Below are 16407 nucleotides of genomic sequence, written 5' to 3' on the forward strand. Positions count from 1 at the left end.
CCTTGTAAATACCGTAACAAATTCACATGAAATATAAAATGACATAAAATTTTTCCGCTTTCAATGGTCTAATGGATGCCGTTTACAGAACTGCGATATCTGTTCTTGATGCAGAGCTATGGATTTGTAGACTTCTTGCTTCTATGTTTTTCAAACTGTCGAATATTTGAAACTCTTTTTAACAAAATTCAGGCCCTAAATCGAAATTCCGTTTGCAACAGTCACTATAGTTTAGCTGTCTCTCTCAAATCCAACAAACTTTATTAAAATCGGTCCAGGGGCTATCTCAGAAAAAGTTTTTGCGTTTTACATGTATTTGAATAGGCCGCGTCGGAGTTGGGCCTGAGCTAAAGCTTCCTCTTAAGTTGCATCCGACTATAGTAGCGCTTTTTGAATTAACTCTGGAAGAAATATACAGAAATATATATTTGCGGAAGAATCTCAGTTGTTTTGGATCCCTTGTTTACTGCTCTAACAAGTGCCACAACCGACTCGTATTGTTATTTTTTGGAAAGCTACGTAACGATGCGTGCCCGCGAGCCGCGTACAACCGCGTATGGCGCAGGAAGCTGCGATTCTACACGTACTGCGCCCACCGCGGAAGGTTACAAAAACATCTACATAAGCACAGCAGAGAAATGGCAACGTTAAGCGGCTCAAATGATAACTGTAGAAGCGTCATTCAGAACACACGAAATTGTCCTCCACTTCCGGCGGCGTTTTCTCTACTTCCTTTTTAAATAAAAAGATGTTGATCCATAAATATTTTCATAAACAGTGGTTACAATTGTTAATTTTCGCTTTTCCTTCCCGTTTGGTTGTTGCCTTGGCTCTCTCCCTTAGGAGATCGCTTAATTTCTGAAATCCTTGCGACTATTGTTTCCAGTTGACAATTTTGCACGAAAAGAGCTGTAGAACTAGGGAAAAACCACACAAATTAACGAGTGACTGTCATATTGGCTGTGAGTTTAAAGGTTATTGCAGTGATTGATGATGGATGCTGTCTCCAATCATTTTATTTTCCACCTCATCTAATCCATATCACGGGTATATTGTTCCGAGGATCTGTCAGCGTCGCGGTGAGCCGTCACTCGAGGAAATAATGGAACAACAAGAAAAATTAAAGGCAATTGGTATTTTCTCTGGCCGCAACTCGCTCCACGTGCACACAGACCAGCTGACCACGAACTGAATCCCTTTCCTGGCCTCTGGATCAGTCTAAACGAGGAAGGTTGAATATACGAAGCAACAACGATGGGCGTGACATTTGAATAGACGGTGACAGCTAAATACATCTCGAGTTAATCGCGCGGGCACCGAATTGATGAGAAAACTGGCCATAACATCCCAGGAGACGCCGATAACTGCCGCCATCCAAAAGGAGTGAGAAAGGCAGCAAAATGTTGACCGCCGAATAGCTGTCAAGCCTCAACATTGATTTGGCGGTGCATTAAGAATGTGTGTGAGAAATGGTGCCGTGGGAGGGGGGGGGGTATGCATCTTAATATCGGGGGGGCGGGGGCCCGGGCCCCCCCGGGCACCCCCTTGGGTACGTGCCTGAACACAAAGATGATTGAGGTTTCTCTCACAAAATTACGTTGCCGCATCCCCTGCCTGAATTCCTACTTACACAGGTCGGGTTTGGTTGCCTCCCCTATCTGCTCGTTTTGTAATGAGGGCGAGACAATCCATCACTTCCTTCTGTCTTGTCGCCAATTTTTTAGGGCAACAAAAAGAGTATTGCAAGTACTTTTTTGATAACCTGACCTAGACTCGATAGAACCTGTAATTCTTTCGTTTCGTGTCTCCGCTTCGCAATTCAGTCACAGGGACGCCTATGTTCCGCTGTCCGAAAAATTCTTACCGAATCTAGCTGAATGCCCTGCTAAATTTTATCTTTGCCTTTTTGTGCGCTCTTAAATAAACTGTTATTGGTTCGACATGACCTTACTGGTTTTATTTTAACAGGTAATTCCACGTTATGCAGCTCTAAATTCATAGATGTTCGGAAAGTTGTTCACCATAAATTGCAACAGTCCACTCCTTCCTTGACCCCCAATCCGCCACAGTGGGTAAGAGCCACATACGCGACAGGAAGAAGAAGCAGAAGAGTGAACGGGGGCCTCTGGCGGCGGCGCCTCACCACCGATGGGCCGGCGGCGGTCGGGTGTCCCCGGGGTCTGAGTCGCGGCAGCGCGGTCGGCGGGCCCGTTGGCCACAGCGAGCCCCCGTCACCGCCATGGCCGAGAACAGCGCCGGCATGGCGCTCACCGGCAGCGGTGGATTTGCCAAGGAAACCATGAACGTCGTGAGTCTCCCGTTTCACGCTCCTCTTATACCGCCTCCTCTACCCAGACTGTGGATGTGCAAAGCTGTCCGCGCTGCTGAGTGCTTGCGCGGGCCACGCGCCGCATCTTGGGCGCAAAGATGGATGAGCCGAGACGGCTGGTCGCTTCACTCGCGCTGTCTTCCCGCACGCCTATAGTGAGGTCGTGTAAAGTGAGAGGCCTGGTGCTAGTAGTATCCTAAGGCGAAAGTAGTATTTTGAATGCGTAATATAGATGTTTAGGCAGGTTTGTGCACACCCATGGTGGGCTTGGAGTAATTGAGGATCATTCCTCACGTTATGCCGTCTCGGCTTGGTGAAGGTAACACTAAGAGGAAGCGAACGCAGAACTTATGTTTGCCTATGTTTGGCTGAAAAAAATTACTGCGTCGCCTGTTTTCCTCCTCATTGTTTTCCTTTTCACAGCGTGATAACTGGCCTCCACGAGTGTAGGATGATAGTACGCGGCTGAAAAAAAAAAGATAAAATACGTCATGATACGATATTTCATTGCTACATCCATCTAAATATCCTTCTAGTAGGTGCCGCAGAAATTTTCTTTCTCTATATTCGTGATTTTTATCAGCGTTCTCTTTTTTTCCGCCTCTTGTCAATTTTCTCTGTTTCTCATGCCTTCTGATGAAGCCGGTGACAACGATTTGCAGGACGGAACTTTTGCCGTGATATTTCTGTTAAAGGATGAAGAGCGCTAGGAGTGCTGTCGCAGTTGCTACATCCTGCAATCTAGACACCTTAAGTAAGCCCATAGGTCACACCCTGAGTGGCCCAACCTCTTAAAAGGCCACATTTGCTCGTGGTTATATGCAGATGGCCGACGGCTCACTGAACTGTGTCAGCGTTATACGGATGAAGGAGAACGACTACCTGCTGCCGACAGCGGTGCTCTGCGATCACAGTCCCATAATCAGGGACATCGTGTCCATCCAGAGGGGGGACACCATTCCCAGGGTGAGCTTCTATGATTAAATAGTGCCGAAGATGAACAGTAGTCCAAAAGAAACATCGAGACAATGTATTGTCTCTCAACTGCAGTTTACCAAAAATTAAATAAAGCACAGCCCTACTTTTGTAGGGTGAGCTATAGACATTGCTCACTTGACTTAATGCAAAAGGGTTTGGCCTGCATTATGTACTATAGTGTGCCTAGTACTAAATGTTAACGCCTGGCATGTTGCCTCATTCCCTACCAAGGAAGGCGGGCTGGGGTTAAAATTGAACTATAGGGGAATGTGTTGCCCTCGTCTCTTGGTTGCTACTCCCACTGGAGAGAAATCTAATTGGCCATTGGGAATCAAATGTGCTATGCTGCGCGGGTGCGCGACGGTACCAGTCCTTGCTTAGTGATATACCATAGAACTATAGCCAATCGTTCGCTGCAGAATCATGCATGCCGATGTTCGTGGCAGGATTTATAGTCAGATAGCAGGATCAATTCCAATCTCAAAGTCTCAAGCTCGGCATACTTAGGGACAGAAGTAGTAGAGGGTCGACTACGTTCGAAAGAAATTTAGCAGAAGCCAAGCTCGTATTCGCAAACTTATTACTCTTTTCGAACGAATAGCACTCAAAAACAGCGGTCAAAAGCAGTGTCCAGTGTTCAAAAAGCACTGTTCACAGGAACAGCGTCCAAAACAGCACTGTTCATAAGGGCGGGTGGCAGCTACTGGTGACGATGGAAGCACTAGCGAAAGTGACCGGCCAATGGCAAACGCCTGTTACGAACGATTAGGTTTGTAATGTCGGCCACTAGCCAGAAGGAACGTTCCTTCTAGTAATAATGCCTATGATAATAATAACTCTGGCCCTGAAGTTAGGACAACACAAGTAAATAAAAGGCTACGAAGCTGTCAACAGACGACATAACTGCACTTCGCTCACCTTGTTTTCGCCTTCGCCACCAACGCGCCTTCATGGAAGTACATGTTACTGGGCTAGTCGGTTCATAAATATTCGTGGTCTACTGAGCGTCTTGATGGGCCAGATGCAAGTGTGTCTGGCGCTGGCTGGTGCGACTCCCTTTAGTTCAATATAGTACCTGAACGAGCACTACAAAAATGTAGCGCACCTTGTTTGCATTCGACAGGCTGCAGTAGCCAGACATCTGTGCGGAATGTGACGATGACCCATCAAATGAAATATGGAGTGGGAAAGCTGCTTTGCATGCATTTCCATGTCAGCACCATTGAAACGTCAGACGGTTCAGTTCAACAATTTCATGTTTTTCATGCGTTTCTTCTATCATTGTTACAGAACTTAGTAGTCGTTACGTATAGACCGTTTTATCAAGGCTGCCGCCATTTTTCAATCACAGCGCCGTCTATCGGCTGGCACGATGCTGGTATGTGGGATCGCGCTGGAGGGTGCACAGCGAACGTGCTGTTGACGACGAGTGCCACGTTTTCACGTTTTCCGATGGGGCCTCGGCAAATGTTTGCGATTGGGAAACTTCTTGGCGTGTCGTTACTGAGCTAACTGAGCTTCAATATAGCCGCAACTACGAACGGCGACTGGCCTAAATGCGCTGCCAGAGCTCTGCCCGCAACCGGAATAGGATGCGAATGAAGTCTGAGCATTGTCGATACGTAACATACGTGTAACGAGTTGTCATTGTGCATCTAGCCAGGAACTCTATCAATGTATCATGCAAGTGGCAACAATAAGAGGTGTCTTCGTATGTCATGCGGTGAGCCGCACCAGTTTACATCCCAATCTAGGTTCCGAGGAAACATGTTTTGCTAGCTTACCTGCTCCTAAAATTTTCGCAGTATGACTTTCTAAGCATTGATTACCTGGCACCTGGGCATCAAGTACGAAATAAAGAACTTAAAATCGCTCGAAAGGAAGGCCCTTAAGAGGAAGCTTTAGCTCGGGTGCTCCTATATAAATACATGTCAAATGAGAATTCAGTTTTTCGCGGCAACCACCGCACCAATGTTGACGAGGTTTGCCGCATTTAAATGAAAAAAAAAATCTAGTGACTGCCGATTTTGAATTTTTTATTTAGGTTGTCAATTTTTTAATAAAAATTGGCAAAAATCGGAAATTTTCAGGAACCGAAACCAAGTTTACAACTCTGTAAGTCAGCAAGGAAAAATCATACCACAATTCTGGGAATTCCATCTGATAGTACATTTAAAGCGGACAAAATTGATATGTTACACATGCATCTCAAAAACTTTAGTAGTATATAAACACAAGTTTTGCAGAACATTTGTGCACAACGGAACAAATTCACGTAAGATATAAAATGACATAATAAATTTATCCGCTTTCAATGATCTAATGGGTGAGATTTAGAGAACCGCGATATCCGTTTTTGATTGCAGAGCTATTAATATCTAAACTTCGTGCTTCCATCTTTTTCAAGCTTACGAATCTTTGACAATCTTTTTAACAAACTTCAGGCCCTAAATCAATGTTCCGCTTCCCGTCAGTCACTACAATTTAACTTTCTTTCTCAAATGCAACAAATTTCATTAAAATCGGTCCAGCAGTTATCTCAGAAAAGCGTTTTTTTCGTTTTACATGCATTTGAATAGGCCGCGTCGGAGTTGGGCCAGAGCTAAAGCTTCCTCTTATCATGGAGTACTCGATAAAACGACCCGATGACAGTGGCCGCGCATACGCCACGGTCAACCAGTCACACGCGACGCGTTGAAAGAATATGCGGGCTATTAGGGCTCGAGTGGCGCCTGTGAAAGAAGACCTCGGTGACTCGAGAAAGCTGAAAAATGAATAACTGCTCTCTGCAATAGGCAACTTTATTTTCTGAAGCAACACAGCACGCGATGCGCGGCGTCGGCCAGGCAGCTTTCCGGCGATGTTCAGACACCACTGCCGTTCGAAGCTGCCTTTGGCATAAACAGCGATGCGTACGCAACGATGCAAAGAGGAGAGCAGCGTGGCGTGCTGGTTTGAGGCTATGTTCGAAGTTACCGTTTAAAACGGTCTCTCAGTACCACGCGGTTTCAGCAGAACGATGGCGAAGCATATCGAATAACTGCAACGTCACAATTCCGCAGGGAACGGTCGAGTCTACAATTGTGTGAGGTATGTTATGACGGATTCGGTTTTGCCATGTATATTGTTCACGACTGTACAAACATTGCTACAATCTACCGCGTTGGGTCAGCGACAGTGCTACAGAGCACAGTATCCCGGGTTCGAATCCGGCTTTGGCTACTTTATGTGAGGGGCGATATTTGAAGACGACCTTGCACAGGGATTTCCGAGCCCTTTAAATGGGAGATGAGAAGGAATTTTAGGTTTAGCTTTATTTGTCAATTACGCCTATGGGGAATGAAAAAAACAACTCAGCTTTATTATGAACCTCAGTCTTGGTAAGTCATCAAAGAGGCAAATGTAAGCACACGTTACGACGCCACCTAGAAATGGCCGGATTATCGCAAACGTAAACAACACGGAACAATGGCGAGGGCAGTAGCGAAGGCAAATAAAAGTTCGCACGCGGAATTCGTCCTTTTTCCTGTGCCGATTGCGCATTCATTAAAGCCTATTTTTGCTCTAAGTACCTCAGCATCATGCCGCGAATTTCGGCAACGTCTGCTCAGAACTCGATCGGTACATAGTAAACGAATAAAAAGAATGCGTTTGCATTCACAAGCACCCATTTTTGCGCTACCTGTCTGCTTCCTGTCGCTACCTGTCTGAATGCATTTGCGTTCGCAAGCAGACAGGTAGCGCAAAAATGGGTGCTTGTGAATGCAAACGCATTCTTTTTATCCGTTTACTATGTACCGATCGAGTTCTGAGCAGACGCTGCCGAAATTCGCGGCATGATGCTGAGGTACGTAGAGCAAAAATAGGCGTTAATGAATGCGCAATCAGCACAGGAAAAAGGACCAATTCTGCGTGCGAACTTTTATTTGCCTTCACTACTGTCCTCGTCATTGTTCCGCGTTGTTTACGTTTGCGATAATCCGACCTAGCGAATTTGGTAACAATTTCTCTCGAAAAATAGCCCCAAGCATGCGAAAATATATTAGAGCGAGTGAGTTTTGCAACACAAGAACCTTTCAAACTCATCGTTGAACAGTAAGTCAGAAATTCCCGAGATGTCGCAATGGGAACTTCCCTGTTCTTTTACATCCTAAGTATTCCTGCCTCACATTTGCGAAAGTGCACATGTGATATGCATACACATTTAGATGGTATGCGTGTCGTACGCTGCGGGGATGCTTGGGCCTCCCCCCCTTCCCAAAATTCCCTGTATTATCTGAATCACACTTCTCTGGAGTGGTTAGTCAGCTGACTTTGCCGCCATTCTTTTTCAAACGCAAAGGAAAAAGGAAGCAGAGGCCGACGTCACAATGAGACCACGCATGGTCAGGCCGCATGCTGGGTCAGGTCACATGCGTTGTAGTACAAACATAACTGCACCTTAGCAAAAAGCTACCGCGGGGCGGTACTGGGGATGGCACAGTCCGCCGCTAGCCACTCGGCTACTCTAGAAAAGTGCGATTCAGACTGTACATTGCCCTAACTACTCATTTATGCTGCCGTAAGAAACATCCTCAAACTTGGCCTACAGATTCACATCAAGGGCATCGATGACAAGACCTTCCGAGTGATCATGGAGTACATGCGAACAGGCCACGCTGACATCAATGTGCAGAACGTCATCGACGTCTACCACGCCGCCAACAGCCTGCAGATCACGCCGCTCGAGACCATCTGCTGGAACGTGAGAACGTCTTTTATCTTTCGTACACACGTGGCATCCACCAAGTTATCGTCGGTGCTTCAATTTTCTATAACGTTGGTCACGACTGACAGCAAATGCCAAGGGAACGCTGTACTAAGATTTTAAAAATTCAGAGGTTTAACATCTTAAACCTACACAGGCTGTGAGGGACGTCGCAGTTTGTTTTCCAGTTTAACATCAGCCACCTGGAGCTCTCCTTCACCCAAAGCATGCTACATTGGCGTTCTAGTAGATCGTCCCTATCGCAGTGTGGCAGTCAAGGTGGCGAATTGAGCCCGCATCCTCATTGTCAGCAGCAGTATGCTAAAGCCGGTGATCCACCTTGCCGTGTCCTGGGCGCCTTCGAAGAGCAACATTATTATGATTGCTTTTAGGGAAATATCTACTTAGCAAACAGTAATGCCGACCTCAACGTCACTAGATGCGTGTTCTCAAAAGGGAAACACTTCTCGGTTTTAATTTGCGGTTCAGCGTTTCCTTGATCACAGGATCCTGTCGGAACAGGATAATATACCACGAAAACCCTTACTAGCTTCTCGCTCCTTCTTCTTCGGGAAAAGTACGTAACATTGCGCACACGTGTGGAGGAATACATTACGAAAGTATATTGAACTCTTTGTGCGTTGCTGTGAAAACGCCATATCAGCGTACTATGATTACGCTTTCTGCAATCTTGGCGTGGTAAAAGTCCTCTAATACAACAGAAACAAACAAACAAAACAAAACAAATAGGCTATACCAGGGACGCTGCCGCAGTGGACTACGTTGAACGCCTTGTGCGTGCTGCAGGACGTGTATGGTCAATATAGGGCGCAGAAATAAAGTAACAAATACGAAAGTTACATTTCTCAGTCCATTAAAAAGCTTACACGCGCCTAACTTATATAAAAGCTAGAAGCAGTATCCCAACCTAATTTTACAATCGTGCTCGCTGCCTATCCCTATAGTGGGCCCGCTTGTTTTGCAAATGATGTTTGTGCACTAAGATAAAGAAATTGAACCCTGTTGGTGGCACTCGAGGCAGTCCTTTGCCGCTAGAGCCCACCGAACTCGTAAATGGTTAGGGCTCCTTCCTGCATGCACTTGCTCTCCCTGTGGGGACGGACGCGTCCCGCCGTGGTCAAATGTCTCGATAACTCTCTCTGTATTGCTGCCAGAGACTTTTCACACCGTTTCTGTACCCTACGTTTCGAACGCTTGGGTGTCATAACCGAGCAAGCATGAAATATGTCTGCAACATTTACCACACCTGTAGGCCTTGTAACCCCTGTTGAGTGCACGTTTGAGTTCGATGGATTATAACTACTATGGCTGTGAGAGCTTTCTCAAACGCGACCACTTTGGCTCGGATCGGCAAAAGTATTGTCAATCTGTGCCTCTCTGGAAGCAGAGTGAGAACATCATGCCCGGCGCAAAACAGCGCCATCTCTGCATGCAAAAGATGAATGACCGAGTAACGGCTTTTCCTCTACACAGTGATACCAAAGTAAGGCGTATGCGTGGTATGGTTGCAAAGATATAAGCGATAGTAGTGTAAACAATGTGTTATGTGTAGACAATGTGTAATAGTGTAAACAATGTGTTATATAAACATATATATGGGTTCGATAAACAAGTTTTATACTAAACGAAGTCGACGCCAAAATGCGATCGTTCTGCAAAATTTGAGCAAGAAAAGTGCAGCGGTGAGCGCAACATCTTTTTTTGAACACGCGCACCCAAATATTCCGGACCCTGTACAGTGAAAATTACGGTTATGGGAAGCGTTTTGTGGTTGGCTGGCTATCGCGCCTCTTTTGAGGTTGGACAAAATATAAACACATGGAACTAAACCGTCCTCCGTGTGAGGCAAGCAATTATGTGCATGTGTATGACGTAAGCTCATCTATTCTGACGAGATTGACAAGACGACTGCATAGCGAAGGTAGAATTACGACGGCGTGTAAAACTATGGCAGACAACAATGACACACAAATCATAAATGACGGCAACAGCAGCGTGGCGATCCCAAAACACTTAAGACACGAGGTCGCGGGATCAAATCCTGGCCGCAGCGGCCGCGTTTCGATAGGGGCGAAATGCAAGAACGCCCGTGTATTGTGTATTGAGTGCACATCGAAGAAAGCCAGGTTATCATAATTAATCCATAGTCCTTTACTATATGTCGTGCCTCATAATCATATCGTGGTTCTGGGGCGTAAAATCCAACAACCTAACTTAATTTTTGTTGACGAATAATACAAGCTGCTTTGTTTGGTAAATGCCCCAAACGATTTGTCAGGGCGATTGAATGGGAATTCCTATTATGGATGCATATTATATACGATGCAGCGAGCGTTCGGAATTTCAGCACGCCACAAGGTCAAGAAGACATGCAGCGTTCGAAACTAGCGCGCGTTAGCACTACCTTGGATCCGAGTCAAGGAGTGTTAACAAGCTTAATTGAATCAGTCCAAAACCACATGTCGGCCTGTCCGGACAGGCCGCCATTGGAATATGAACCTGGCAACGTTTAACGCAAGAACATTATCTAGTGAGGCGAGTCTAGCAGTGCTATTGGAAGAATTAGAGGGCAGTAAATGGGATATAATAGGGCTCAGTGAAGTTAGGAGGCCAAAAGAAGCATATACAGTCTTAAGGAGCGGGCACGTCCTGTGCTACCGGGGCTTAGCGGAGAGACGAGAACTAGGAGTCGGATTCCTGATTAATAAGAATATAGCTGGTAACATACAGGAATTCTATAGCATTAACGAGAGGGTGGCATGTCTTGTTGTGAAACTTAATAAGAGGTACAAAATGAAGGTTGTACAGGTCTACGCCCCTACATCCAGTCATGATGACCAGGAAGTCGAAAGCTTCTACGAAGACGTGGAATCGGCGATGGGTAGAGTGAAAACAAAATACACCATACTGATGGGCGATTTCAATGCCAAGGTAGGCAAGAAGCATGCTGGAGACAAGTCAGTGGGGAATATGGCATAGGCTCTAGGAATAGCAGAGGAGAGTTATTAGTAGAGTTTGCAGAACAGAATAATATGCGGATAATGAATACGTTCTTCCGCAAGCGGGATAGCCGAAAATGGACGTGGAGGAGCCCGAACGGCGAGACTAGAAATGAAATAGATTTCATACTCTGCGCTAACCCTGGCATCATACAAGATGTGGACGTGCTCGGTAAGGTGCGCTGCAGTGACCACAGGATGGTAAGAACTCGAATTAGCCTAGACCTGAGGAGGGAACGGAGGAAACTGGTACATAAGAAGCCGATCAATGAGTTAGCGCTAAGAGGGAAAATAGAGGAATTCCAGATCAAGCTACAGAACAGGTATTCGGCTTTAAGTCACGAAGAGGACCTTAGTGTTGAAGCAATGAACGACAATCTTGTGGGCATCATTAAGGAGTGTGCAATACAAGTCGGTGGTAACTCCGTTAGACAGGATACCAGTAAGCTATCGCAGGAGACGAAAGATCTGATCAAGAAACGCCAATGTATGAAAGCCTCTAACCCTACAGCTAGAATAGAACTGGCAGAACTTTCGAAGTTAATCAACAAGCGTAAGACAGCTGACATAAGGAAGTATAACATGGATAGAATTGAACAAGCTCTCAGGAACGGAGGAAGCCTAAAAGCAGTGAAGAAGAAACTAGGAATTGGCAAGAATCAGATGTATGCGCTAAGAGACAAAGCCGGCAATATCATTACTAATATGGATGAGATAGTTCAAGTGGCTGAGGAGTTCTATAGAGATTTATACAGTACGAGTGGCACCCACGATGATAATGGAAGAGATAATAATCTAGAGGAATTTGATATCCCAGAAGTAACGCCGGAAGAAGTAAAGAAAGCCTTGGGAGCTATACAAAGGGGGAAGGCAGCTGGGGAGGATCAGGTAACAGCAGATTTGCTGAAGGATGGTGGGCAGATTGTTCTAGAAAAACTGGCCACCCTGTATACACAATGCCTCAAGACCTCGAGCGTACCGGAATCTTGGAAGAACGCTAACATAATCCTAATTCATAAGAAAGGCGACGCCAAAGACTTGAAAAATTATAGACCGATCAGCTTACTGTCCGTTGCCTACAAAGTATTTACTAAGGTAATTGCAAATAGAATCCGGAACACCTTAGAGTTCCGTCAACCAAAGGACCAGGCAGGATTCCGTAAAGGCTACTCAACAATAGATCATATTCACACTATCAATCAGGTGATAGAGAAATGTGCGGAATATAACCAACCATTATATATAGCTTTCATTGATTACGAGAAAGCGTTTGATTCAGTCGAAACCTCAGCAGTCATGGAGGCATTGCGGAATCAGGGTGTAGACGAGCCGTATGTAAAAATACTGAAAGATATCTATAGCGGCTCCACAGCCACTGTACTCCTCCATAAAGAAAGCAACAAAATCCCAATAAAGAAAGGCGTCAGGCAGGGAGATACGATCTCTCCAATGCTATTCACAGCGTGTTTACAGGAGGTATTCAGAGACCTGGATTGGGAAGAATTGGGGATAAGAGTAAATGGAGAATACCTTAGTAACTTGCGCTTCGCTGATGATATTGCCTTGCTTAGTAACTCAGGGGACCAACTGCAATGCATGCTCACTGATCTGGAGAGGCAGAGCAGAAGGGTGGGACTAAAAATGAATCTGCAGAAAACTAAAGTAATGTTTAACAGTCTCGGAAGGGAACAGCAGTTTACGATAGGTAGCGAGGCACTGGAAGTGGTAAGAGAATACATCTACTTAGGACAGGTAGTGACTGCTGATCCAGATCATGAGAGTGAAATAATCAGAAGAATAAGAATGGGCTGGGGTGCGTTTGGCAGGCATTCGCAGATCATGAACAGCAGGTTGCCATTATCCCTCAAGAGAAAAGTGTATAACAGCTGTGTCTTACCAGTACTCACGTACGGGGCAGAAACCTGGAGGCTTACGAAAAGGGTTCTACTTAAATTGAGGACGACGCAACGAGCTATGGAAAGAAGAATGATAGGTGTAACGTTAAGGGATAAGAAAAGAGCAGATTGGGTGAGGGAACAAACGCGCGTTAATGACATCTTAGTTGAAATCAAGAAAAAGAAATGGGCATGGGCAGGACATGTAATGAGGAGGGAAGATAACCGATGGTCATTAAGGGTTACGGACTGGATTCCGAGGGAAGGGAAGCGTAGCAGGGGGCGACAGAAAGTTAGGTGGGCAGATGAGATAAGGAAGTTTGGAGGGTCAACATGGCCACAATTAGTACATGACCGGGGTAGTTGGAGAAGTATGGGAGAGGCCTTTGCCCTGCAGTGGGCGTAATCAGGCTGATGATGATGATGATGATGAAAACCACATGAGTAGGCTCGTATTGAGGATTACTCCTGTAATTAGTGGGCGCAACAGTTGGAATCCGCTAGCGTTATATAGGGTATTGTGGACATCGATGGGAAAAGCGTTCGTCCTGCAAGAGACATAAAAATAGGCTGAAGATGAAAGGTGTTCTTGTACGCACCAATTAGATTTTTAAAAAAGCAATTTAGCCATTTCTTGGCGTGGCTGTCATTGTTTCTCGTGGTTCTATTGCGATAGCAATTATATGGAGACTCCAAACGCATTTCTGCAGTCGGCGTCGCCATGAGGTTCCGTATAAAGTCCTATGGCGATAAACATTTGGAGGATGCTGAAGTTTAACATTTAAGAGTGGAACGTGCTAGCATTCAAAGATCCCAGCAATTGCAGCTCGTTTAACCGTAATGTTTACCCAGAAATGCTGGCGGGGAACGCTATGTACGAAGGCGAGCCTTCTGGTAAAAAAGCGGCCTCTTGCATAAGCCCCAATGCGAAAAGGCCAGCGCCATCTAGAGGTGTTGCAAAGAACCGTGCGCGCCGCTTTATGGCGTTTGATATTTCCGCGCGCAAATGTGCGAGGGCATGGCCGCTCTATGAATGGTAGAAACGCTGGAAAAGGGGCTTACGGGTTTTTCTCGTTATGTTTTCTCGTATATTCAAATTACAATCCGACTCTATCATGTGTAGGTTGTGTGTAAGTCGTACTTTACGATTTTTCTGCGTATGTTAGCTTGAGAAATTCAATTAGTTCAGTAACTTCTGTGCGCCAGATGGAGGACCTGGGTGTGCGTGGTTCGAAATTCTTTTTGCTGAAACGACGTCTGACGCTGGGCGCCGGATTTTCTGTGACACGGGGCCCTTAACGTTATCGCGTTAAAATCGGCGCCGCGTGCCGTATGCTGTATGCGTGAGTGAAAGCGTCCCAGGTTGAGCCGATGATCGCTGCTCAATCTCGCGCACGAAAGGGAGGAAAGCGACGAGGAAGCGCTCCGTCTTCCGTCACGCACAAGCCTCCGGGGGAAGGGTAGGGTTGAGTGGAGGGCGCGCTTCCCTCCAGGCGGACCGGGCGCCCGCGCGCGTATACAGTCCACAGCGAGCATAGTTTTCGCGGCTTAGCCCGCGTTGATGCGAGCGGAAGCATGAAGGTCAATTAGCTCACTGCTGCTGCCGCGCTTGGGCTACGCGTTCACACTTGGTCTCGGAGCAGGCGGAAGTGGTAAAAACTTCACAAAATCCGCCTGCTTAGGAGGCGAACCCAATCGCTCTAGGTTCGATTTTTTCGTCACGGTGAAGCGGACAGCAGTTCTGCTTCACTAGAAGCTGCACTAGTATGTAAACATCCGGTCGTAAAATTGAACATATTCGGTTGTTCATTGTCCATTTGTAGGAAAAACTAGCCAAAAGCATCGAAACTGTGTCTTCTTCCTTATTCATGGTAGACGAAAGTTAACGGCGACGCGTTCAGTTCCGCGAAATGATAGCTTTTAATAATTGATGGGCAAATGAATAAAGATACCGCTTGAAATGGTGCTATGAACAGCGCCACCACGCGGACAAACGTACGCAGACTAGATGGACGTAGGCGAAAGCGGCAGTGGTTTCCGCTGCTGTGGCGAAACAAATGTGAACATCTTGGACATGCGCGGAAAAGATTTTCCGCCCGCTTTGGCCTTTGCGCCCGCTTGCCGCTTCCAAAGTGTGAACGTTGCCTTACTCCACCATTTTGACAGCATTTCTGCGGTCATCGACTGAGGTGTGTTCATGTTCGTGTGCGCGCGTTAGACAATGCTTGTTAATCTAGTTAGTATGCCTATGTTTACACATCTATACGCCCGATAGAACTACTATCCTTACTTAGTACAGCTATCCCATGAATTTGCTAGCGCAATCGATACTTCGTCTTTCGGGCGAAACTGCGACTTTTTTTATTACAATAGTAAGTATATGGACAATTCAGGCAAATTTTCGCCGCCACTGTCACCGTGATGCTTCGTACTAAGTACAAGTGCAATAATATCACGCCCCGCCCACCGTATCTTGTGGGAGAGTGAAAGTGTGCGAGGGTGAGCCCAGAAAGATAGTGGCTGGATACGCGCTATTTTCCCGCGCGCTCAATCTTGGAGGTCATTGATCAAAGTTGCGGAAGGCGAGGGGAGGGGAGGCAAGAAGGTGAGCGAGTGGCAGCATAGTCAAAGCATTGTGGGTGGGGGAGGGGAGGGTAGAGGCTCACGTCAGCGCGCATCTCCTCCTCCAGCTCGGCCATGGCTGCGTACGGATGTCCGCATGGTTGTAAACAAAATGGGCCTGCGTGTCCTACTTTAGAGGCAGCCTGCGGCAGATGTAAAGACTGGGCAAGCCGAGAATCTATGGTGAATTCGTGTGCGCTGCCGTTCCGCGCGCCTAGATTTAGAAATCGTTTAGTTTAATCTTTCGGCTACGCGTTTAAGCGAGAGGCAGCACGAAACATTCGTTTCCCGCTGCCAGTTCTCTTCATCAAGCGAGTGTTATGACAGCGAGTGTTCACCGTCATCCAAAGAGACATTTTCATCTTTGCCTGTGCACGCGTGACACCGTGCTTACTTGTTTAATAAGTAAGCGAATGATTACTGCAATTTATACGTACGATAAAAATTCGTACATTACATCGTGTTGTTGCTGAATACAATGCCTGCTATCACTTTCGATGACATGCCGCTTGGACAAAATTTGCCTTCTCTGGTGCTTCTGCTTTCATTGCTTTTTGTCGAAGCTGTTTGAAGTGACGGAACACAGTAGTGCCAAGAAACTGAACGATTTATTGCTCTGCCCTTGAGCTTTAAATAAGTGAAAACTACGTTAAAACCCGCTCGTTTTTGCATCCCTTCTTGCTGATAAGAAAATCGGGCGCGTAAAGTGGTGGTGGTTACAACTTTATTAAAATTCTGCTGACGTAAGACCTGACAGGCCCGAATCCTAGAGTGGCCCCGCACGAGGAGCGACTCTTTCGGCCCAGGCAACGAGGG

At 46.3% G+C, this 16407-nt stretch overlaps 1 protein-coding gene across 1 annotated transcript in view; it reads left to right on the top strand.

Annotated features, from left to right (window-relative positions):
- Positions 1–16407, top strand: part of LOC126524203 (uncharacterized) — a 101033-nt gene that overhangs the window by 43003 nt on the left and 41623 nt on the right. Inside the window, exons 3-5 of the mRNA XM_055067363.2 lie at positions 2070–2308; positions 3155–3295; positions 7899–8051. Coding sequence (XP_054923338.2) covers positions 2070–2308; positions 3155–3295; positions 7899–8051 — 533 coding nt within the window. The remainder of the gene's footprint in view (positions 1–2069; positions 2309–3154; positions 3296–7898; positions 8052–16407) is intronic.

Source organism: Dermacentor andersoni, chromosome 3, assembly GCF_023375885.2.
Source record: "Dermacentor andersoni chromosome 3, qqDerAnde1_hic_scaffold, whole genome shotgun sequence".
NCBI classification, from domain to species: Eukaryota; Metazoa; Arthropoda; class Arachnida; order Ixodida; family Ixodidae; genus Dermacentor; species Dermacentor andersoni.